General features: G+C 42.0%; 1 protein-coding gene across 1 annotated transcript in view; it reads left to right on the top strand.

Annotated features, from left to right (window-relative positions):
* Window positions 1-25,615, top strand: part of Entrep2 (endosomal transmembrane epsin interactor 2) — a 388,380-nt gene that overhangs the window by 164,276 nt on the left and 198,489 nt on the right. Inside the window, exon 2 of the mRNA XM_051206449.1 lies at window positions 7,192-7,248. Coding sequence (XP_051062406.1) covers window positions 7,192-7,248 — 57 coding nt within the window. The remainder of the gene's footprint in view (window positions 1-7,191; window positions 7,249-25,615) is intronic.

Below are 25,615 nucleotides of genomic sequence, written 5' to 3'. Positions count from 1 at the left end.
CCCAAAATAACCAACCTTGGGAAGTGGCTCTCTGCCTCTGAAGGGCAATACTCTGGCTTCCCCTGGGGTTTTGCTACATTAACACTTGATTTAATTAACACTTTTGTTAGTGCATGTCTTCCTTCTGGATGATCTTTTTATTCCTTATACGACCCTGATAGTCTCAAATGACAGTGTTGTTTGCTGTATAGAAGATTTCTGGTTTCATGAGATCTTGTGACTGTATATATTTATAGCTGTTGCTCTTAGTGCCTGCTCTTGAGTCTTGTTCAGAAAGTCCTTCCCTGTGCCGACACATTCAAGCTAATCCCCACCCCCTTTTCTTCTGTCAGGTTCAGAGTACCAGGTCTCATGTTAGTGTTGAATTTTGTGCAAAGCCATAGATATGGGTCTATTTTCATTCTTCAACAGGCAGCCATCCAGTTTAACAACTATGATTTGCTGAAGATGGTGTCTTTTTGCTTCTTTGTCAAAAAACGGTTGTCCATAGGTGTATGGACTTATGTCTGTTTTTTAAATCAATCACATTGATCAACATGTCTGTTTTTATGCCAATACCATGCTGCTTTCATTACTAGATCTCTGAAGAATAACTTGAAAGTCAGTAATGGTGATGCCTCCAACAGGTCTTTTATTATTCAGATTTCTTGTTTTTTTTTTTTCTTTTCCTTCTCTTTCTTTTCTTTCTTTTTCTTTTTCTTTCTTTCTTTTGTGTGTGTGTGTGTGTGTGTGTGTGTGTGTGTGTGTGTCTATATGAAGTTGAAGGGTTTTTTTCTTTTAGTAAAGAATTGTGTTGGGTTTTGGTAGAAATTGCATTGAATTTGCAGATTGCTTTGTAGAATGACTTTGTTTGTTGTATTAATTCTACTAACCTATGAGCACGGGAGGCCTTTCCATCTTCTGGTGTCTTCTTCCATTTCTCCTATGTTTTAAAGTTTTTATTGTACACACCTTTCACTTCTTGAATTACAATTACCCCAAGATTTTTTTTTTGAGACCATTGTGAATGGAATTGTTTCCATGATTTCTTTCTCAGTGTGCTTGTTGTAAATGCTGATATTTATGTATCAGCTTCATGGCCTTTTACTTTGCTGGATGTATTTTCTAACTGCATAAGTTTCCTGTTGGATGTTTAGGGTCTTCTGTGAATAAATCCCCTTGATTTCCTTTAGTTGTCTTGTGGCTCTTGCTAAGACTAAAGCGTTATATTGAATGGGAATGAAGAGAGTTTTTTTTGAGTTGTTGGCCAAGGGGGTACCATATACCCTTCAAAATATTACAAGCTATTGCTGGTGCTATTGGTTACCTTATAGAACTCGATGGTAAGACCCTATTGCTGGAGACAACATGGAGAAATCTGGCTGGTTCTCTACTAGATGCTTTAACCGCATTAGCTAGCTATCATGGTGATTGAAGGTGCTGTGTATGCTACTGGAGGAGAAGAGTCATTATCAATCTCATCCAGGTTTCTTGCCCCAAGAGCTACAATAACAGCCAAGTCAGTAAGATATGCCAACAGATGCATTAGTGGTGCAAATGTTATGGAAATAAACAACTACTTTTTAACTGTATTTAAGGTCTACTCCATGATATGGAACCCATACCTGACACCCTCAATGAGGCTATGAACTTGTGGCTAGACAGGTCATGGCCTTAGGGAAAAACCTATTACTGTTATTCTGACAAGTGAGCATAGCAATAAAATGACTTGCAGTGACATATTGCTATAGTTATAGATCAGTCTATTGCTCAGTCCTCACCTGAAGAAGTGCCTTCTTTCAGTAGATGGTATTGAATGTGGAAGCCCACAATGTAAAGAGAATAAGAAATATTAGCATGCTCAGTCCTGAATATGATGTCTGTTACTTCTCTCTCCTCAAGGCTTAGGGATCTATGCCAAAGATGGGGAAGAGAGATTGTGAGAGCCAGAGGTGATGGATGACTTCAAGGAATTAGTGTTTTCCAGACACAGCAGGGCAGATGAACATATCAGCTCACAGAGACTGTGACAACATGCACAGTGTGACAGCAAGCTCAAGCTAGACAAAATGGAATTCTACCCTTAACTGAGGAGTCATTGGCATTTGATAGTTGCTAGACGAGAAAATGTCAGTTCAAATAATCAAAAAAACACATTTTTTTAAACTTAAAATGGAGCTTAAAGTAAGAGTAATAGAGAAACATAGATAGCTGTTGTGGTCAGGTTGATGAGGGATGGGAGGCAGAGGAGAAGGAGTCTGTAGAGAAATTCCCCAAACGAAGGAAAATATCCTTTATATCCTTTTAAGGAATGACAGGAAGTTCTATGCCGTGTAACGTAAGTCTGGGTTAGCCTACAAGACATTGAGCTTGGGGGACTGGGTTCAGGGTAGGACCATCAATTAGAGGATATAAAACCATAGCACAGATAGCATTTGAACTCAATTTTAAAGAGCTTGGGAAGGAAACAGGACCTAACTTCTGTTTCTGTGAGATCTGGTCCCTTAGAGTGACAGGACCCATGAGAACACATTGGGGGCTTTCTTTGGAACATTGTAAGCTTGCTATACTGGTGTAGTTCATCCTCCACCATGGAGGAAATGGTGTGGAGAAGGCTGAAGCCACACACTGGAAGTAGCTAATAGTGAGAGGGGATGGTGAGGAGTGAGTTCAAGGAAGATACATTCATTGGCAGGCATAATGGGGTCATGACATGATGGGGAGTTTGTTTCCTTGTGGTAGAGAAGAATGAAGGACAAGGCTGAACAAGCCTTGCCATGTGGCTGAAAGCCAAAGAGAGGCACACAAAGTAACATGAACTGGGAGGCAGGAAAAGAAGGGTCCATCCCTCTGTGTGAAGCTGACCAGGAATGGCTGAGACAAAGCTGCAGTCTGAAGTGCTGTGGCTGTTAACAGTATCCCAGGCAGATCACTTACTCCATTTTTGCAACAGCTTCCTTCCCCAGGCATGGAGCAAACACAGCTTCTTGGCGGTAAGCTGACTTTGCAGTAGCTGTTGAGCACACCTGCCATGTGTTTGGGGGAAGTAATTGAATTGGCTCTCATCTTCCTTCTAGAAGGACGAGCTCCACTGCTTAAAATGTTGGTCTCATCATTTGCCTTTGAATCGGATCTGATGATCTGAACAAATTCTTGATTGTAGGCATCAAAGGAGCATTCTAGCATTAGGAAGACAAGATCTACGGAGCTCGTGTATTCCAGGCCTCTCTGGCCAGCAGTGGTACCATCAATGGAAAACACTCTTGGCACTAATAGGGCTATTACTACCTGACAGACAGTCTATTACCCTCTTCATCACTGTCTGCAGCAGGAACTTCTGTCTCAATTCTAATTTTATCTCTGCCTCTCCTAGGTCGGGTAGGGATACAGGAAGAACACGTAGGTATCCTTGTAACTTGATGAGCTCTGAGTAGCTGCAGCGCTCCACCTCTCCCATTTTTGCCTTTTCTTTCCATAGCTATTTAATTATATGTTACTCCTCTCTGACCTTCTACAGTTTTTTTTCCATATTCTTGGCAAATTGTGGACTTGGAATGACAAAACCTGTCAATTAAATGGGTCAGCAGTTTCATGGTTTGGCCATTTCACAGCTAGCTTGATTCACAACCCTTTTCCTTATAGGCATGGCATAAAATAAACCTACAGAACTACTGAGCCCCTGAACATGACACAGCTCCTCACAGGACGCTGGAGTTGGGCAAAACTAGCTCAAACTAAGACCAATAGTCAAGGGACAGAGGCTCTGACATTATTTTCTATTGTGCTCCCTTCCCTGAGCCACAAATGGGCCTGGTCAGATGTCCCTACAGAGGAAGCATTCCTCATTTGAGCTTGAATATCCTTCTCTGAATGTTCTGGCATGGCCCTTGTGTATCAGGGGCCCCTGTGTATCAACGCCGGGAGGCAGGAAGCCTTCTGTGTCTATAGAAGCATGGAGAGACAGTGTTAGATTTTATAGAATCCACCACCCCACTCCAGGTAGGGTAGCATATGCAGTAATTTGGATCTTAAATGTCTCCAATGCATTGAAATCTCAGTCTCTTGGCTGGTGCTACTGGGAGTGGTCGCTGTGAGAGGTCATGTGGGAGGCCCATAGGTGGTTGGACAAAGCTCTTGAAGGGTTTGGTGGAACCTTCTTCCCTTCCCTCCTTTGCTTTCTGGCCCTGAGGCCATTCTTCTTTCCACACCTTAACTATGCTTTGCTGTCCTTACCACAGGTCTGGGCAGTAGGGCTAGCTAGTCATACACCAAGACCTCCAGCACTGTAAGCTGAAGGTGTGTGTGTGTGTGTGTGTGTGTGTGTGTGTGTTTAGTATTTGCATGAGTATGTGTTCATGTTTATGCACACACACACACACACACACCTTCAGCTTACAGTGCTGGAGGTCTCAGGTATTTTGTAATCTGATATGTATAGTAGACTACATACTAATCAACTATTACTACTACTGCAGCAGAACCCCATGGCTTAGATAATGTAAATGTTTTCTCAGTTCTAGAGGTTACAAAGGCCAAGGCCGAGGTGCCATCATGGTTTGTGTCTCATGGTTTGTGGACATTCACCTGTTGATGACCCACAAGAGGGTGGAGAGGCGTGAGAGGAGGGAGAGGGATAGCCTCCTCCTAAGGGCAGTTATCATATAGGTAGGGGCAAGTGAATAAGCCTAATGTCTGGGCATAGAGGAAAGCAGGGACATTCTAATGGCTCACCAAACAGATGATTCAGCCCAGCTTTGCCTCTTACTGACCCTTGAACTATATAATGAGCTCAGAAAATGATGGCAACCTTGGTGGGAATTTCAAATCAACCCAAAGAGGGGAATTTGGAGGTGGAGGAATGGAGTTGGAGTTTGACGTGTCAAGCAGGAGATGGTGTTAGGATTTGTAACAAGATGTCTGCTATAGAAGTGGCCCTGTGATCATGTGTCTTTCTGACAGTGATGGATCTGGCCTCACAGAGGCTGTTGGGGGATGTTTGGGTCTTAGATCTAGAAATCAAGTGCATGGTTCTGGGAACCTTTGGGAGACTTCGACTCAGATGCCCAAATGCCAGGGAGACTGAAACCAAAGGCCTCACCAGCATCAGAGAGAGAATATCAGAAAGGGGATGCTGGACAGCACAGGGAGGCGGTAAAGGTTGTAGTTAACTGTCAGTGCTGACTGGAGGATTCATGTGCATTGACTAAAGACTATGTGGGGCAAGATGTAGTTCTGCTGGCTTCAGGCTGTGCCCGTGGTGGTTTGAATGAGAATAACCTCCAAAGGCCCATAGGTTTGAATGCTTAATTATCACTTGGTAGACCATTTGGGAAGGAGTAGGAGGTGTGGCTTTGTTGGAGGAGATGTGTCACTGGGGGTGGGCTCTCATGATTTAAAAGCTCATACCAGGCACTGTCTGTCTGTCTCTCTATGTGTGTTTCTCTCCCTCGCTCCCTCCCTGTGTCTGTATCTCTATCTGCTCTTTCTCTGTCTCTCTTTCCCTCTCCTTCCCTTCCCTCCCCCACCCTCTGTCTGTCTTTCTCTCCTTCTTTCCCTCTCTCCCTCTCTCTGCCTGCTGCCTGTGCAGGCTAAATTGCTCCAGCACCATGCCTGCCTGCTTCCCACCATGATGATCATGGACTAACCCTCTAAATCTGTAAGGAAGCCCCCAATTAAATGCTTTCTTTGTAAGAGTTACTTTGATCTTGTCTATTCACAGCAACACAACAGTAACTAAGATAGCAGACTTTGTAGCTCTATCATTAGCTTGGTCCTCAAAGTCTGCCTGGCCCTTGTGGAGTCCCAGGGGAAATGTATCCAAGGCTTCCAGTTTGGTGTTTGGCTGCCTGCCCCAATCTCTCAGTGGCAGGTTTGTGTGGTCCATCTTTCTAGGATCTTATGTCCAAATAGTTTATTTATGCTAAAGCCTCCTGAATAATTGTCTTGAATAGCAAGCCAGAGCCTCCTGTCCTAGATCTGTTTAAATACAGGGGTAGACTTGTGAGAGGATGAGATTCAGTCATGAGTGGCCAGGAAGGAGTAGCATTGTTTTAGAAACTTAAGATTATAAGAGGAACACCAAGTGATGGAAGTGATGGCCTCAGAATGTATTGAGTGGGAGAGCAATTGGTACCAGGAACAGAAGCCACAGACAGTGAGATGCCTAGCAGACAGGACAGAGCTCTGGGCTGTGAAGGGTTCTTGGGACTGCAATGTGAATGAGAAGAGGAGACAAAAGTCTTGGGAACCTGGGATCATGGATTAGGACTCTAAAAGGATGCTGAAGAGAACAGTTTGGGAAATGGGAAGAGCGTGAGAGCGTGAAGTGATGGAGAATTGCAGAGCCTGGGGGGGGGGGAATCTCTTCGGTGGATAGTCTTTTGATGGATGATGTGGAACAGCCCCTTGCAGCATTTGGTGACCTTTATGCAACCTTGAGAAGCAGATTTTCTGTTAAGTTGTAGAAGCTGAATACAGATGTTGGACAGGAAGTAGCTTTGTCTCCATAGTCGTTGGTTATTCCTGGAACCAAAGAGACTAAGAATATGGGAACAGAGCCAGGGTCTTCCCTGATAAGTGTAGGCTTTAGGAAAAGATGGACCTGAGCTAGATAAACACCACACATTTGAACAACGGTTTTCTAAGGTACACACACAGTGTGTCTGTCAGCGTGATAAAGGTGACATGGGAGAAGAGAAACAGGGATGACAGCAGGATGGAGGACAAGGATAAGAGGGCTGCTGGGAGCTGGTGTCTAGAAAGTTCTAGAGCAGTTTAAGGAGCTACTGCTTATCATCAAGGTGGGAATCTTTGCTGAGAACACAGGAGCTGGAGGGGATACTGTGTGGTAGGCAGACACATCACTCCCCAGAGTGACCAGTGAGTAAGGAGTAGCCTTACCTTTGCTCTGGGGGGTGTCTCCCAGCCTTTCTGTGATTTTATAGAACTCAACCAAAGAAGTTAGAGGACCAGGGAGCACTAAGCAGCTTCACAGAGCATCTGGAAACCTATCACTCACATGCCGTGCAATGCAGTAGCTTGAGCAGCCACAGGGGCCATGGAGGCTGTGATCATCTGGAATGGAGATCCAGCTCATGGAAACACTGCTCTTGTATTGTATGGATTTCACATGCCCTTTCGTGGATGGAACAGGTTGAAGTTGGTCTGAAAGATTGCCAATGTCTCACCTCCCTCTGCTCTCCTCTCTCCCAGGTGCTGTTGTCTGGACTCATTGGTGTTGTCTCCTGGAAGAGGCCTCTCTCACTTGTGGTAAGTGGCATCTGGAGCTCCAGGTGGCCTTGGACAGTGCTTTGCCTACAAAGGAGTAAGCGTGGCAGAGGCAGTGGCAGCCAGCGTTCAGCTATTGGCAGGAGGTGGTGCATAGTGCCTGCTACATGCTGGTAGCAGACTTTTGTACATAGTGTCTGCTTGCACGATGAGGAGCTCTCAAGAACTGCTGTGCATTGGCATGCTTTACTTCCCTGCATGCCCCTTGAGTGATTCCTGAGACTGTCCTACCACACCCCTTATCTGTTGGTTTTGATGACATCCCTTGAAGACATACCGAGAACAAAGACATTTTGAAAGTCTGGATGCTGATTCTTTTTCCAGCCACTAAGATCTCTTTGTGCATGTGCAAATACTTACACAGGAGTATAGGAACAGCAGAGTTCAAGACATGTTAGTTTTGGGGACCTTTAGAAATTGCATGGATAAAATGTTCTTTCTTGAGTGGAATCATTACTGGGCAGGGCAAGGAGGCATGGGCCACACTAGGGGTGGGGAAGGATGATGGGTTTTCCCTCTGAGAAGTATCCCAAGCATCTCTGGGTGTATTGATCTGTAGCCTGGTCTTCTCAATGTATGCATTAATATATTGATGTGTCTGTGTCAGGACTAGAAGAAGAGCTTTGATGGGCACTGAACAACACAGTGTGGTTATGTTTGACTTTTGTATTAATCAATTATTTAAAATATTTTTTAAGTGATAAGGTTGGGAGATAATGATGCATACTAAATATTAATGGAAATAAGGGGAGAGACAAAATGTGTATGTGGCAGATACTTCCTTCATGCATGTGACTGTGATATCCTGAAAAGGTGTCAGGGCAGAGAGTGGCTTGAATTTGGTTGTGTTTCCTCTTGTGTAGTCTGGTTCACAGAAGAGATTTCCTTAATTTTTTTAATATAGAAAATTTCAAATGTGCAGAAAAATGGAGAGAGAGGTTGGCATAGTGAATCCTGGTACACCCTCCATCCAGCTTCAAGAACAACAAAACATACCTGGTTTTTCTTTGTTCTTCTGTATGCTCTACATGCCTGCTCCAAGCCCTTCCCTCTCTTGGATGGATGACCTTATGGCAACTCAAGCATGGGGATCAAGAAGCTGGCTTTGTGTAAGATGGGTTGGCAGTGCACATACTGGCTAGAGACCAGCTGTAACTTCTGAGCTGTCCTTAGCAACACAGGGACAGTCTGTTCCATTTCTCCACATACCCCCACAGGACAGACAGATTCAGACCTTGGATGCCAGCCACCTAGCAAAAGAAAACTATGTTCCTTAAGATGGATGTAAAAACATAGAGCTTTAGTCATCCAGCCACACCTACTTCCTCCACTTCCTGTCCTAGCCCCAGGATGGAGATCCTCACAAGGTGGCTAGGATTCAGGTGCATTAGAAGTACCTTATGGATGTGGCTCAGATGCACCCTGGGAAATCTGGAGAGGTTTTGGAGCCTGGTGCAGGGAGGAGGGGGGATGGCAGCAGCTGAGCCTGTAGAGGCAGTGTTCCAAGTGCTGGTTCCAGAGTCTTGCTGGGTGATTGGTGTAGGAGCAGCTGCTCTCTGGAAGGTGTTCACATTCACCTTGCCTTGATTGATCTCCTAGGGCCCAGCTGGAGGATGGAGGGCTTCACTAGGGAAATGCTAGCCACTGTGCCAAATCCCAGATTTTTAGTGGCTCTAAGCAGTGCAGATTTACTCCCATTGGCTCTCCAAGGCAGATGCTGCCCTTGGCAGATACTTTCTGAGGTTCCAGAGAGTGAGTCTTGACATTTGGGGTCCCCCTTCTCCCCATGCCTGTGGAGTCTCTGGAATTCAGTGCGGACACATGGGAGGTGGATTTGGGTCTACTTGGCCTAATACTTGGGCAAATCATATACATCATGCATATATCCCATGGTAAGAACTTGTCATTGTGCCATTTCTTGCTGCATAGAAGGCTTGCAGATCCTGCCTGTCTGAACAGACACTTCTCAGAGGCAGCTATACACTGTGGAGGGAGGGAAGTTGTGATGGGTAGCTATTTGTCTCTCCCGTAAGAATGCTCTTTTGTCTGTGCAGAATCCATGGATACAGAGACCAACTCTACATAGCTATGTGTCAGTCAGGGGTCCCCAGAAAATACAACATCTAGCTAATCTCTGCCTGCTCATCTATTAAGGCATTTACTTTAAAGAATCTCATGAGATTGTTAACAAGGCCAAAATCTGCAGCCTGGGCCTGTAGGCTAGTACCTCAGGGGAGACTGAGTGTCACTTGAGTCTGAAATCCAGTCCCTTCTCTTTGGGGGAAGGCATTCTTTTTTCTCATAGGGCTTTCAACTGATTGAATGAAGCCCCACATTAGGCAGGGCGTTCTGCTTTGTTCAAAGATTATTGGCTTAAAGGTTCATTTCATCTTAAATACATCATAGCAATATCAAAACTAGTCTAGCTAGGAACTATGTGCTTGCCACGTTGACATGTAAAAGTAGCTGACACTCAGGATTCTTCGGTGAATGAGGCCAAACACTCCATTTGCAGTAACATCAGTGAAATACTGTGGGTAATGATGGTGGCCATTGGTGAGTGTGATATGTGTGCTTCTCCTCCCAATAGTACAGACAAGAGTAGGTTTTGTGTTTTAGAAGAGAAGGGCCAATCTCCAAGCCTGAACACGAATAACTCATACTTGAACCCAAGTCTTTGACATCAAAATCCTCCTTTTTGCCACCCAACTTACCGTGGGCCTCATAGGCATCCCTTCTGCCTTCTGGCTTTCATCTAGCTACACACCCCTTGACTTACACATTACTTCTTGCCCTGCCACACCCCAGCCTGGATGCTGAAGAGTCGCATCCCCCCCCCCAACACCTTTGTCTTTCCATACTCATCCACAGGGTCTCACTTTCAATATAATATTTGTTCACTTGGCCCTCTCTTCTCTCTACTTTCAGCAGACCCCAGGCTGTTCTCCTGGGACCCTAAATGATCCTATTTACAGATCTTTGTGCCTGTTTGTTTTTCCCAAAGTTTCTTGGCATGTATGCTTGCACGCACACATGTGCACAGGCACACACACACACACACACACACACACACACACCAGTTAGTATATGCCCAGAACAGTACACCTAAGTCTGCATACTTTCTTTTGTTTGTCTGTGTAGCCCTGGCTGTCCTGGAACTCATTCTGTAGACCAGGCTGGCCTCAAACTCACAGAGATCCTCCTGTCTCTGCCTCCCTGAGTGCTTGGTTTAAACCAATAAACCAGTACCCAGGGGCTGCATGTTTTTAATAAAGAAAAACAGCCATATTTAGTTTATAATTTGGAGACAAAGTACAAAATATGGAGGTCTCACTGGTTCAGCCTCTGATGGGCTTCATGACACGTGGTATCGTGGTGGGAGTATGTGCAGGAGAGAGAACACGATGGACCAGGAAGTCAGACACTAGGGAGCAGCCAGCCTTCCCTTTCACAACAAGGCATTCTTGCTGCAAGACACATCAGGAGAATCATTAATTCCTTCTGAGGACTTAACCTCAGGGGCCTGATCTTCTCCACTAGGCTTCACCATCATCAAGCTGAGGACAAGCTGTAAGCCATGCACCTTGTTTACACACTCAAGCACAGCCACTCCATGGCACCCTGTAAAGCATCAGCTGTGTTGTGTTCATCGCTCCTTCTGTAAGACCCTCTGAATTTCTCCAAACCTAGACAAAAGAATTAAGTTTTGTATGTGATGGGTGAGTTTTGAGGTGAGGAGGAAGGTGAGGGGAGTCTTGTCTGGAGTCCTGTAGCTAGAATGCCTTGAAGTCGTTTTTAGTTATAAGCTTTCTGCTCCTCCCTTCCCCCTCCAACTCCTCCATCTCTCCCCTATTCCATCTCAAGTTAATGACCATTTTTTCAATTATTATTTTTACACACACACACACACACACACACACACACACACACACCCCTTGCTGAGCCCCTTTAGTGTTGCTCCTATATACATGTGTTTAGGGCTGACTACATGGGTTTAGATAACCTACCAGGGGTTCATCCCTAAAGAAAACTAATTCTCACTCTCTAGCAACTATTAATTGCCTGGAGTTCTTTACCTAGGGGTGGGGTCTTATGAGATTTTCCCCATTGTGTTGGCTGGCATGTCCATTGATGTTGTCATTGTAATATTTTGTTTGGGTGAGCATGTTAAGATGTAGTTGATGCAGTTTCGATCACATATAGCAAACACCATTTCACAGCAGAAAGTAGGGTTCTTTGGCTCTTACAATCTTCTGCCTCCTCTTCTGAGCCTTAGGCATAAGGGGTTGCATTATAGATGAATGAATCAGAGTTGAAACCGGTATAATTTCTAACTGTATTCTAAATACTTGTATTCTTATATCCACAGATCAGTGTAGCTCTCTCCTCTCTTCAAAGATTCTTCTTTTTGCTACCAATGGAGATGGTTTCAAAAGTCTAAACTGCCCAAAACATAGAGAACAACAATTCTTCAAGTCTTGATTTCCTTTCCCCAAGCCCCTGTGTTTACACTCTCCCTAATGATGACCCATCTTTCTGGAGGTGCAAACTGACAAGGTCACCGTGAGCTTTCTATGTCCATCACTGGCTTTTCTTCTCTGTGGTGACAGCCACACTGAGTTGACTTCTGTGAAAGGGGAGTAGTATCCATAGTGCTGGTTAGAAAGAAGTGGATAGATGCCTGCTGGAGACTCTGGGTGATTTCAGGGATGTGTGACCTTTCTGGAGGCAGGGATGGGTGCCTCCAGAGCCCTGTTGACAGCAGCATCCCCTTGGAGACTCTCCCTGAGCCGGTTATTAGCTGTGCTGTCTCTTTCATTGCATGGGTCTGAGCCTGTACACCAGCTGTGGGTTGAAGGACAGTGTCAAGACTTCTAGCAGAAAGCTGGTGACACACTGGAGGAAGGGTCTGTTATGTAGGAGGGGAAAGGACAGCAGCCACCTGATCAGCACTTGGGGAAGAAGGCCTTACAAGCATAGTACAAGAGGGATAAGAAGAAGGGAAATCGTGCGTGTGTGTGTGTGTGTGTGTGTGTGTGTGTGTGTGTGTGTGTGTATGTGTATACACACTCCTTCTATAGTATTCTCTGAGAGCCTTCCCAGACACTGAAAGCCAGTGACAACAAAGATTGTTTTTTTTTTCCAACCTGGTGTCATTTGTTATTTGAAATGTGTCCTATGATTGAGGGACATGTCCTCTTTGCAGTAAAGGAGTCCCAAGTTAGTACCCAGACCACACAGCTCTAATTAGATGATTTCTCAAAAGACTCAAGAGAACGAACTGTGACATTTGATCCTAATGGTGACACTCCTGTGTGATTACAGGTAGCAGAATTTTAAAAGGCTTATGCAAACTAGCAATGAGTTAGACCCTGCCTCCCTACCTTACTTGTAATAATTAACACTATTAAGAGACTATTATATGAAAAAATTAAATACAATTTTAAAATAAAGTAAACCCTTTGTCCTCCTTCCCAAAAGAAGCTACCCACGAGGTTGAAATATTTTTATACATAACAAATTATAGATTATCTTGTATATCACAAGGCATTATGAATCTATTTTATAGAACCCTTGTCTGTAATGCTATAGGTACCAGAGAGATTTAGGGATGTACTTGCCTTTTACAACAGGAATCTGGCCTTTTGGTTAGCTTCATTGTGAATTTGCTGTTTCTTATCCTCATACAACTGCTTCATTGTATGTTTCTTAATACATGGATTCTTTTCTGTTTTAATCAAATAGTATTTTGTAATGCAGTTGTCTTAATTTTCAGTGATACATCTTTTTTGCTTCATTCATTATTTGCACGTATGTGTGTGTGCGTGTGCACGCGCGTGCACATGTGTGTGTGAATGTGCATGTGCATGTCACCAGTGAGGAGGTCAGAGGACACCTGCAGGAGTCACGTGGGTCCTGGAGATCAAACTCAGATCTTCAGGCTTAGCAGCATATGCCTTCACTTGCTGAACCATCTCTCCTGCCCTGTTTTTTTGTTTGTTTGTTTGTTTTGTTGTTTTTTAATTGTTATTATTTTTAAGCTTATAAAATTGGTCTAGCTTTTTTCCATTTATGTGGCAAAGTTTTATATACCTGAGGCTATATGCACCGCATCATGCAGCCAAGGGTGAGTGGCCACTGTCTCAGTAGCAGTTTTGGATGTTAGCATTTCTCCTCAGGTGTGAAGTGTTTCCCCTCCCATTGCTGGATGTGTGCCTGTTATTGAGATTTTTTTTTTGCAGTGGAACTGACCTGTTGATCTCTCCTGAAGCCAGAACCATCTGCTTAAATTAACCAACCTTTCTAACAAGTCAAGCTTTTGTTTTGTGAGTAATTTTCCTGACTACTTCTGTACATTTTTCTCTTTAATAAATCTTGGGATAAATGGCTAAAGTGATGGGAGATGTCATCCTGTAAATATGTTTCTCTTATTGGTTAATGAATAAAGCCCTGTTGGCCAATAGGAAAGGAAGATGAGAGGCACTAGGAGAAAGGAGGAGAGAGAAAGTAGTAAAGAGTCAACATGGATAGATTGGAGAGAGCAGAACCACCGCCCCCTCTCTCTGGTAAGATAAGACCATGTGGAAGTACTTAGATTAATAGAAATAGGTTAATCATTAAGACAGAGCTAGCCAATAAGGAACATTAGAAACAGGCCAACAGAATTATATCAAACACAGAGTCTCCGTGTATTATTTGGGGCTGGCGCCACAATGGGTCCAGGCCGGCAGGAAAAACCTACTTCTAACACTGAAGTTTCCTAATGATTGTGGATTTTTTTTCCATCATGAATGAATTTATTTAATAGGTAAATTTCTGAACAAATGACACCTATAATATTGAGAGACATTTTCTGTTATAATTTCTGAAATGCTATTAATATATTGACCTCAGATCTGGTTAGCAAACAATGCAGACAATACCCATTCTGATTATTTGTTTATCAGATACTTCAAGAAAATTTTGCTGCAATTTAAAAACAAGTTATCTCTTCTTTGTCTTTTTTGATTTGTCTTTCTTAAATTCCAGGCAGACATTACACCTGCTAAACTGACCTACATTCTTTAACATTTTCTATCAGTTTCTTGTCTTTTTCTTTCTGGATATGTTTCCTCTCTTTTATTTTCCAGATAGCTTCTTTGGGCTTCAACTATATCCATTCTACTGGCAGCCTAGTGTTGAGTTTTTCGTTTTGACAGACAGCTGCACAACTTGCTGAGAACTTCCTGTTGGTCTCGGATGGCTTCCCCCACCCCATAGCATCATTTGTGTTTTATGAAACACACACCCCACAACCCGTAGGTCAGTTTGTGTCCTTTCTGTCCCAGGCACTCTTTTTTGGTATATATCGGCCTAATACCAGCAATCCCTGCTTGCCCCTTGTCTACTCCTTGAAGAATTGCTAACTCTGTGAATATAAAGTGAGTTACTTATGGACATCATGTAGTTGGGTTGTGTTTTAAATTTATATGTTGCTGATGTCTACCCCACAAATGAAGGTATTTTCCACTTAACCTAAGTTCTAATAAGGATGGATCATGACTCAAACTCTCTTGCCTTCTAAGTGTCTTCTATGTTGAAGTGTTTGTCTGTTCCTCTGTTATGGCCCTCTTTTGTTTTCCTAGCATACTACTTTATAGTTTTGGTTGTGAGCCTAGCCTTTAATGGCTGAGCCATCTCTCCAGCCCTAGCATACTACTTTAGTTCTTTTATTTTAAGAATGTGTTTTTGCATTATTATCTTAATTCTTGTCCTTGATAGCAAGATGAACATCATAATACCTAGTAATCTGTTTGAGATGAGTGCTACCTTCTGTAACTCTGTTATTCCTTTTTTTTATACTGTTTTAATACAACTTAAGCCTTGATGTGTTCTGTGCCCCTCACTCCAACCTTGCAATTATTGTTTTATTTGGTCATCTTTTAAATCAGATAGAAATTTCTGTGTTCATTTCCTGTAGGATGTTTCTCATAACAAATTCTTTTAGTTTTTATTTTGGAGTAGCTCATTTTAAATGGATGGTTTTGCTATATATAGAATTCTTGATTTATAGGTTTATTCTTTTTATTCTATCATATGGCATAAAATATGTTCTGTGCTGCCCTTTATTATATATGATTTATGAGAAACTAGCTATTGATCTTTTGGAGAATCCTTTCTGAGTGACAGTCACTTGTTCTTGCTTCTGTGATCTCTCTTTGACTTTGTCATTAAAACTTGACCTAAGGCATGTCCAGGTGTCCATCCTTTTAAGTTTGACCTACTTGAAATTCCCTAGCCTTAGAAGTTTGGCTTCATGTCTTTTGTTAGATTTGAGAAATTAGGGGCCAAAACTTCTTTAAACATTATTCTTTCTAACCTTTGTTTCTCCTTCTCCCCTTCCCTCTCTATGCTCTCTGCTTGTGTGTTTTAGCATCTTAGGTGTGTTCTATGCATTGCTTAAGGCAGTGGTTCTCAACCTTCCGAATGTTGTGATCCTTTAATACAGTAGTTCCTCATGTTGTAGTGATCCCCCCAATAAATTATTTTTGATATTACTTCATGACTGTAATACTGCTATGACTCATAATGTGAATGTCTGTGCTTTCCTGTCGTCTTAGGTGACTACTCTAAAAGGATTATTTGACCCCCACAAGGGTTGCAACCAACAGGTTGAGAACCACTGTCTCAAAATCTGTTGTGTTTCTTGGTTGTTTGTTCCCCTTAAGTCCAGACTGGATAATGTCAATTAGCAGGTCTCTTCAGGTCCCTGCTAATTCTTTCTGCCTACACAGTCCTGCTGTTTTACTTCTCTGAAGAAATTTTCATTTGAATTTCTGTTCTCTTCAGCTCCGTATGGTATGGTTGATAGTTGTTTACAACCGCTGCCTGTTTTTTGGTATTTTCTACTTGGTGAGACATTATCATTGTCCTGTGGGGTTTTTTCCCTTTTGTTGTTTGTTGTTGTTTTCTTTAGATTTTTAGTCCCCCCCCCCCCCTTAAACAAGATTGTCTTTAGGTCTTTTCAGTGTATTTAAAAGAGCTAAGCTGAAGTCTTTAAGCCTCCCATCTGGCCTTTCTTGGGGACTGTTTACATTGATTGTTTTTTCTTTAACATATACCTTGCTTGCTGTATCTTTACATGTCATAATTTCCTGTTGCAAATCAGACATTTTCAAGAATATATCATGTCACCTATGGCAAATGGATCATGGTTAAACAAAGATTCCTTAAACACCTGTAGCCAATGCCTAGTCTTTGCTAAGGGGCTGTGTGTGTGTGTGTGTGTGTGTGTGTGTGTGTGTGTGTGTGTCTGTGTCTGTGTCTGTGTGTGTGTCTGTGTGTGCTGGCACACACCTTGAACATACTGCCAGGCATTTGACAAGTTGCTTTAGCATTCATTTCCTGCTTACATTGAATCCTAGACTTACAGGCTACAATTCAGAGATGTCTCAAGTTCATCCTGGGCATAAACACAACTCTGCATATCCAGGTAGTATGCTGTTTTCCCAGAAGTATGCTGGGGCTTTTCAAAAGCTATGGTCATTTTACTCCCTAGCTTTTACTAAAAGACTTTTCAGAAGTCTCTTCTAATCTTCCCTAGATATTATCTACTGCTTGAGCAACTACAGCATGGAAACACTTACCTATAACTGTATATGACAATTCTCTCACAGGGTGGTTCCAAGTAAGGTAAAGTATAGATTATCATTGAGAATGGCCTCCAACTAATTGCTAGAATGGCCGTGTGACAGTTATTTCGGAGTGACTGAAAGCAGCCTGATTTTGTCATCATCATCATCATCTTCTTCTTCTGCTTCTGCTGCTTCTTCTTCTTTTTTTTTTTCTTCTTCCTCTTCCTCCTCCTCTTCCTCCTCCTCCTTCTCCTCCTCTTCTTCTTTTTACTTCTAGACTTGTCCTGAGAATGTGAACTAATGGTTTTCTAGACTAAGTAGAATTGGGGTATGGAGTAAGGCAAGCCAAAAGAACCATAAATTATAATTTTCCAACCCAAGATTTAGCTTTTTGCCTTGAAAAAAAGAACCCCAAGGTTACTTGGAAGATTCTATATTACTTCCAGAGTTCCCTGCAAATTGATCCTAGCAACATCTCTGGAATTTACTTCTTTTTATGCAACACTGAATTTTCAGGTCTGTACTTTGCCATTTCTCCTGATGTCACCCTGGAGAATCCCTTTAGGAGTTGTCAGCTGGCAAGCTGAGAAGTGAGGTCTGTCATGTCCACCAACTGATGGCACACCTGGAAAGATCATTTTTCTGACTTCATAGAGCGCTGGTCTCTTGGCATCTCCTAGTAAGACCCACTTGTTGGCCAAAGGTGTCATTGGGAAGATGTGGAACACAGATCTTTATCCTCTCTGAGTGTTTTAGTGTAGTGCTTTTTGTTACATTGTTTTTCATGTTTTAAAAATAGGTCTTTGAGACTGTCCTACAGTGTGTTTTTATCATATTCATCTTCCCTGCCCCAAATCTTTCCAGACTCACCTTCCATCCCTTCCCACACAAGCTCGTGTCTAGCATCTCCCCTCCCACATCAAAGCCTGTTTGTATTGCTCAGATATTTTTGAACATGGCTTTGGAGTGTGGTTAGTTAACTGTCTCACTCCCAGCAGCCAAGAAATGCCAATGGCTTCTTGGCTAACTTCATGCTCAATTCCCTCTTCATGCTGAGATTTGTCTGGCTTGAGCCTTATATAGGTCTTGCACATGCTGTCACATCTGTTGTGAGCAACTGCCCTGCTGTGTCTGGAAGACACCATTTCCTTGTAGTCATCCACCACTTCTTGCTCTCACACTCTTTGTGCCTTTGGAGGGGAGGAGGGAGTGAGGTAAATACATTCCATTTAGGGCTCGATATTCTGCAGTTTCCTACTCTCTGTGCCTCAGCCAGTTGTGGGTCTCTGTGTTGACCATCATCTATTGCAAATGGGTTAGAAATGCCTTAATCTGTGAACATAATCTAGGACAGTAGAAATTGTTTTAATACTGTGTCAACTTAGAAGAACAATAGTAGTAGGTTCTCTCTCAGGACCTGTGACCTGTCCAGCCATAGGTTCTTAGCCTAGAAATGAATGGTAACAGGTATGAGTCTCATCTTGTGAAGGAGGTCTTAAATCCAATCAAAAAATTCTTGCTTATTTCCATGGTATCCCAGCCTCTATTGTACCTGTTGGCACATCTTTCTAGGTCCGTTGTTATTTTAATACATATGGGGTTCACACCCAAGTAAGATTGATGATTACTTTTTTCCTCTGGTAGCATGCATAGCACCTTTAGAACTAGGAAGACTAGCCAGTATGGACGAAGCTCCCAGGTCAGTACCAGCTTGGTTTCTAATAGAGCACTTCTGGGCTATAGCAGTCCTGGTACTGACTGATAATGCAATATAGATGAATCTCAAAACAAATAGGTTAAAGAAGCCCAAGCTGTTGTAACATCACATGATTACAATCCTAGATCTTGGGAGATTGCAATGTCAAGGTCAACCTGGGTTATATACTAGGTCCCTTTCAAAGAAAGACAGAAAGGAGAAAAGAGAAGGGGAAGAGAGACCAAGCATGGAAAGCCATGTGGTCAAGATTCTTGGGATGCTGGTGATGGAGAGTAGATTGCTACTCAGATAGGGCTTGAGTGGTGAGAGGAGTCTTGCAGCACATGGACACTTGGGAACTCTGGGTTCTATGGAACACTATATGCTTTCATTCTGGCGGTGTTTACACGGCTATCTGTGTTTGTTAAGATTCATTGACCTGCTCAATTAAAATGATCAAATGTTCTTTTCTGCAAATTAAAACCTTAATAAGTACAATAAGAACACTCCAGTTTAAATAACACATTCTGCTTAATTGCATTTGTCATCGTTATCCAAACAAGCCCAGGAGGTACAGAAGTCATCAAAGAACTCCTTAATGGCTCTTAATTTGCCACGTGCCCAAGAAGCACCAATGACATTCATTCAGAATTTCGGAATGAATGCTGGACTTCACTGGAAACTTTCTGGCTCAGGGGCTGCAGGCAGATGCTGGGATCCTGGCTCCTGGGCTTCAAGTAGATAGTTAACAAAGGCGACAATAGTCAGGAAGATGTGGAAGATCATAGCGTTGAGTGTTTATATTGTGAGCATGTTTGAAGCATCACCTAGAGACTTATTTTTTTTCTATGGTCTTTGTAGGAGAAAGACACATAGTAGCTTTCAGAAATACTACAAGTTACCAGGTGTTTGAAAATCACAGCCTCAGGTGGTAAGTTAAAGATCCAGTCTCTTCCTTCAGTAGAGCAGATAAATTGGCAAGTGCATCCAGTTTGGGGGGGGGGGGGGCATTCAGTGCAAAGAAGAGATGACCTTTCAAGCAAGGAGGAGTCAAGGAAGAAATTTAAACACTTATCTCCAAGTGAAATCAGTCATCCAGGAAAGGCTTCGCTGATAAAACTCAGTCCTTGGAGAAGGTCAAAAGATCACAGGTTCTTACGGTTGTTGGTGTTGGCGCACACCTTTGATCCCAGCACTCAGGAGGCAGAGGTGGTAGGTCTCTGTGAGTTCGAGGCCAGCCTGGTTTACAGAGTGAGTTCCAGGACAGCCAGGGCTATTTACACAGAGAAACCTTGTCTCAAAAAACCAACCAACCTAACAAACAAAAAAGAGAGTGGAGAAGGTCAAACCATCAGGAGTTGTAGGGAAGGATGACTAGATAAAGCGGTCTTTTTAGGGAAGTGAAATGTTTTTTTGTTGATACTGTAAAGATGAATACACACCAATATGCATCTGTCTGAATCGTGGAATGTTTAATAGCAAGAGTGAACCCCATCATAAGCCCTAGACTTGTGGTGTTAATGATGGACTCATTAATGGTGTACCTCCCTGGTGGTCAGGATGTTGGTAGCAACAGAGGCTGTGCATATGCAGAGAGAGGGAATATATGGAAAATTCTAGGTCTCCCTAATCAATTTTGCCATGGACCTTAATAAACTAAGATCTGCTAGAATTCTTTAGATTATAAATATTGCAAAGATATAACCCTCAAATTAGGATGCACCCAGTTTAATATAAGTGACTAATATAAGGAAAATGCAGTCTGTAACCCCTACACTGGCTGTTCCTACTTTCCAGCTGGGCTATAAAAGCTTCTAAAGTGTAAATAAAGCAAGATAGTTGAAGGGGCAGAAACCACATCCTTTAGTGTGGCTTCTGTGACAAATGTGGGTATGATGCAGGATGTGGGCTGAGACCTGCCTATAGACTACCTCCACTTAGATCTCATGGTACACAGTGAGGCACCTCTACTGTCCCAGCTAAGGAGAAACTGAGGTACAGTGATGGGAGATGCCATTATGTATATATGTTTCTCATACTGGTTAATGAATAAAGCACTGTTGGCCAATAGGAAAGGGAAATAGGAGGGACTAGGAGACAAGGAGGAAGAGGAAGTAGTATGTAAGGAGTCAAGATGGAGAGTCTGGAGGAGGCAGAATCGCCAGCTGCCTCTCTGATAAGACCACGTGGAAATACATAGCAATGGTTTAATAATTAAGACAGAGCTAGCCAATAAGAAACTAGTACCGGGCCAACAGAATTATATCTAATACAAAGTCTCTGTGCATTATTTGGGGCTGGCGTGGCGGCGGGACAAGACAAGCGGCAGGCGGAAAAAACCTTACTTCTTACAAATGGTGCCCACGTGGCTAATGAGACCTTCCACTTAAAATTTAACAAAAGCTTAAAAAAGGGTTTTAGTAACAAAAGAACAGAGATAAGCAAGGTTTCTTGGTAGCAGCATTTTTCTCGGTTGAACTCTGCTTTTTGAGAGACAACCAGATATTCGTGTGGCTCCTTTAAGGGAAGATCCCTGACTCAGCACAGCTTTTAGTGCTGGCGGTAAAAGTACCTGCAGCCTTCTTGGATAGACCACGGCTAACACAGCTATGATTTTCATTTTAGCAATGTTGTTGTTTAACAGATAAAGACTTGTGGCCAGACAAAGATTTACAGTAAAAACAGATTCATATTAAGAAAAACCTCTAAAGGTTTACAGTGCGTTTTAAAATATACGTAGACATGGAAAAAAAAAATAAAATGGTTTTAAAAAGACAGGAACTGGGTGTGGTGGTACACGTCTTTAATCCCAGCACTGGGGATACAGAGGCAAGCAGATCTCTGTGATTCCAAGTAAACCTGGTATGCAGAGTAAATTCCAGGACAGATAAGAGTTACACAGAGAAACCCTGTCTCAAGAAATAAAAAACTAAAAAGTAAAAGAAACAGAGTAATAATAAAGCCACACAAAGATGAAAAGCTGAGAGAGAATCTGGTTACTGTAAGGTGTTATATTGTCTTTGTATCTTTTGACTGCTGAGGAAATAACAACTGTTAAAACAAATGCTGCTGGATTAATTCAATTTATATATTTTAAAAATGCTTTGACTTCAAAATTTAAGTCTAAGGACAAGTTACTGGGGAAAAGGATTTCTATTTTTGTTTCCACAGAAAATAAAAAGCTGTGGATTCCTTCCAGACTAATGTGATTTGTGCAAGTCAGACCCCCTGAAACAGTGTTCCTGGTGATCCAACATTCAAAACAGCTTGAACAAGGCAGCTTTGCAGACTGCAGCCAGGATTTTTTCATCTTCTTAGGATCCCCCATGACAGCGCCCCCTATCAGCAGGAAGTAGTTTGGAAAGAACGATGCCCAAATACCCAAATATTGTTTATAAGTGCTTGTTTTCATTTAAATGGACTTGGTTATAAATGGTTAATGATCACAGCCAATTCTTTTTAAAGGTAAAAAGGGGATTATGGCATAGATATGATTACTTTGTTTTGGAATGGATTTTCATTTATTGCTACAATTTAAGTTCAATTTTGTGATATGTATATTTCTCCTCTTATTTAAGTATTGTTTAGAAATATAATGTATAATTCAATACAGATTATAGATAGTACCTATGATAGTCAGATCTTATAGTTAAGTTAGTTAAGATTTCTAGATATACAGACATGTATTTGAGATAAATAGGCATTCTTCAAACCTTTCAAAGATCTACATAATATGGCATTTAAAATGGTTTAGTGTTTTTCTTGACAGTGAGACATAAATGCTCCTGGCAACACCACCTGCATCAGAAAGGAAGATGGACATTAAAGAAACATGTTATGGAGTTTGCCTCCAATATAGCAAGACTAGCCATTTGGACAAGATACTGCTCTTGTCTGGACTGTTTGACTTTGTGCTATATAAACTGGACATGCAGGACCCACAGAAAAGTGATTGTTGATTCAAGATGGACATTGCTACAGAGTTCCTGCTTCATGGAAGAGTCTGCCAGACAGTCTGCAGGACGCAGAGGAAAGTGACTGACAAACTGCCAATACAAGAAGACAGTTTAAAGTTTCCTGCTTTGCTGAAGAGACTGCCAGACACACTATGGCCTATGGGCTGAAGATGGAAGATTACAGAAGAACTTCAGGTGACTGAAAAGGCAAGATGTCTTTGTCATTTCTAGATTTTATATATTATCCTTCTGTGGTCTTTGATGGAGTTGAAGACAGATAGTTATGGTTATAGTTTTCCTTGTTAAGCTTAAAGATAAGTTACATATAGGACTTTAACTCAGAAAGATAAAATAGATGATGAAATATTTTCTTAAATCTTACTAAATGTTAATGGACTAAATATTGTTAACTATGATTCTTATTGGATAACTGTTGTGTTATATATTTTGCTATGATAAAGTTAAAACCCTTCTTTTTATTTAGACAGAAAAGAGGAGATGATGGGAGATGCCAATATATATATATATATATATATGTATGTATGTATGTGTATATATATATGTATGTATGTATGTATGTGTATATATATATACATATATATATATATATATATTTCTCATACTGGTTAATGAATAAAGCACTGTTGGCCAATAGGAAAGGGAGATAGGAGGGACTAGGAGACAAGGAGAAGATAGGAAGTAGTATGTAAGGAGTCAAGATGGAGAATCTGGAGGAGGCAGAATCGTCAGCTGCCTCTCTCTGATAAGCCACATGGAAATACATAGAAATGGTTTAATAATTAAGACAGAGCTAGCCAATAAGAAACTAGTACCAGGCCAACAGAATTATATCTAATACAGAGTCTCTGTGCGTTATTTGGGGCTGGCGTGGCGGCGGGATAAGACAAGTGGCAGGCAGAAAAAACCATACTCCTTACAGTACAGGGTGTTGTTCTTTTGTTACAACTAATGCCTATAAAACACAAACATGAGACTCAGCGCCCACGTGGAGTTTACTGAGGGAAGGGAGAGAAAGGGGAGTAGCTGGTAGCCAACCAAAAGCAGGGGTGAGAGAGAGAGAAGAAAGAGAAAGAAAGAGCAGAGAGAGAGAGAGGGCAAGAGAGAGGGGGCCAGAGAGAGAGGCCCGCTTGGCGGGCTTGCTTTAAAAGGGAAATTGCACATGCAATTGAGTCCTCTGGCAGCCAGGTAAAGCCTGCTGTAGGAATGACATGGCCATGAGTGTCCAGCCCATCGTCGGGGGGCGGGGTCAGCGGACTGCTGGTTCCCAACAGAGGGTAGGTGTGCAACAGGTAGACATGTGTGTTTCTCCAGCCAGGGCAGACAGGTCTATAACCAGAGTTCCCTGTGTAGCTAAAAATCCTCTTTCATTAGCTCACTAGGGCGTGGCTCACACTTGTAGCTTATACTGAGAACATTGCACATCAGACTTGAAAAATTCTTGTAGGGCCAATGATTCTTTCATAGTTTTTGTTTTGATTAGGAGCTATCACTTAGAGGGAAGGTTTCGATTTTTCTTGTGTACATTTTGTTTGTTTGTTTTTTTTTTAATGCTTTTTAATTGAAATAGCTTTCTCCACTTTTCTTCCCTCCAATCCCTCCCAACTTTTTTCCCTCAAACACCTCCCATCTCTCCCACTCCAGCAGATAGACTCCTTTTTCTTTTCTTTGATTATTATTGTTACATATATGTGTACATATTTAAGTGTATGTATGAATCCCTCTATTTAAATGCAGCTTGCTGAGTCTGTTTCTGTTGTTGACATCTATATGGTTTCAAAGCTGACTACTTTGCATTAGACAACCACAAAGGCGGCTCACCCTTGGGAAAAGCTAGTTCTCGTTCATTAATTGCCTGTCTAGGGGTCAAATTCCAAGAAATGTTTCCCCTTCCACAGTAGCATGGCTGTTGATATTGCCATTGTTCTGGTCTTGTTTATGCAGCAAAGAAACTATTTCATAACAGGCTTTAAATTCTGGCTCTTACAACCTTTCTGCCCTCTCTTCAGTGATGTTCCCAGAGCCATAGATGCTGGAGCTGTGATGTAGATGACTTCTCATGATTTGGTAATCCCTTGCATTGCATCCAGTTGTGTTTTTTCTGGTCTCCATGTTCTGTAAAGATGAGCTTCTTTGATGAAAGGTAGCAGCTATACTTACCTGTGGGCAATTTAGGGTGTAGTAAGTAATATTCCAGTCAAACAAAGTGGCAAAAATAAATTCTAAGGTCCATGAACTCACTAGCTGTCTAGGTTTCCAGTACTAGGTATCCACGATTTCTTTCCTGTTGAGTGGGACTTAAGTGACATCAGGCAGCTATTGGTCATCACTAATATAATTTGCAGTTTTACATCAGATCCAAAAGGTGTTGAGCTGGTTCTTAGGGTCAAGGTTACAATTCTGCCCCTGATAAACCTACCTCTGTGGCACAAAGCAACATAACCTATGTCCAAGTACTGTTCTGGACAGTGAACAGATTAGTTGACATCACTAGAGCTTAGAGCTTGCTGGAGTCATTCTGGAATGGAAGCAATAGGTCACAGGATTGGGGAATACAAAAACAGCCTTGCCTATTTGTAAATAATCACAATTTCTAGTTCTTGTCATGGTGTTGAGTTTATTAGAAACTCATGGATGAAGAGAAATGCTTTTTCTTGACCTTCCCTTCAGCTAGATTCTGTTGCTTTTATTTTCCACAACTGCAGTATTTAACATAACATGCAAATGCCAAGGAATGGGAAGGGTGTGATGGATGGACTTCATCCAAAATTAGTGTGTTTTATATTTCTCTCTCTTCATTGCTATGCTGATCATTTTTCAATGTAAGAAATCTTAAAACCCTGAGCTGCATACATTATCTTCTATCCAAAAGTATCTTTGAATTTTTGTACCCACAGAAATGATTCCTGCTGTGCCCATCAGAAATTCAGCCCTAGTCATACTGCAAAGTCATATGTCTGACCAGATTCTGTGTGGAAAAATTATGAATCACTTTAACCTTTAATATGAATTCTAGAAAGCCTGTGGGGCTTTCTTCCTAAGCCATGAATTGATCTCAAATATAA

Source organism: Phodopus roborovskii, unplaced genomic scaffold, assembly GCF_943737965.1.
Source record: "Phodopus roborovskii unplaced genomic scaffold, PHOROB, whole genome shotgun sequence".
Classification (NCBI taxonomy): Eukaryota; Metazoa; Chordata; class Mammalia; order Rodentia; family Cricetidae; genus Phodopus; species Phodopus roborovskii.
The sequence above is the reverse complement of the archived record's forward strand: the minus strand, read 5'-3'. Positions and strand labels throughout refer to the sequence as shown.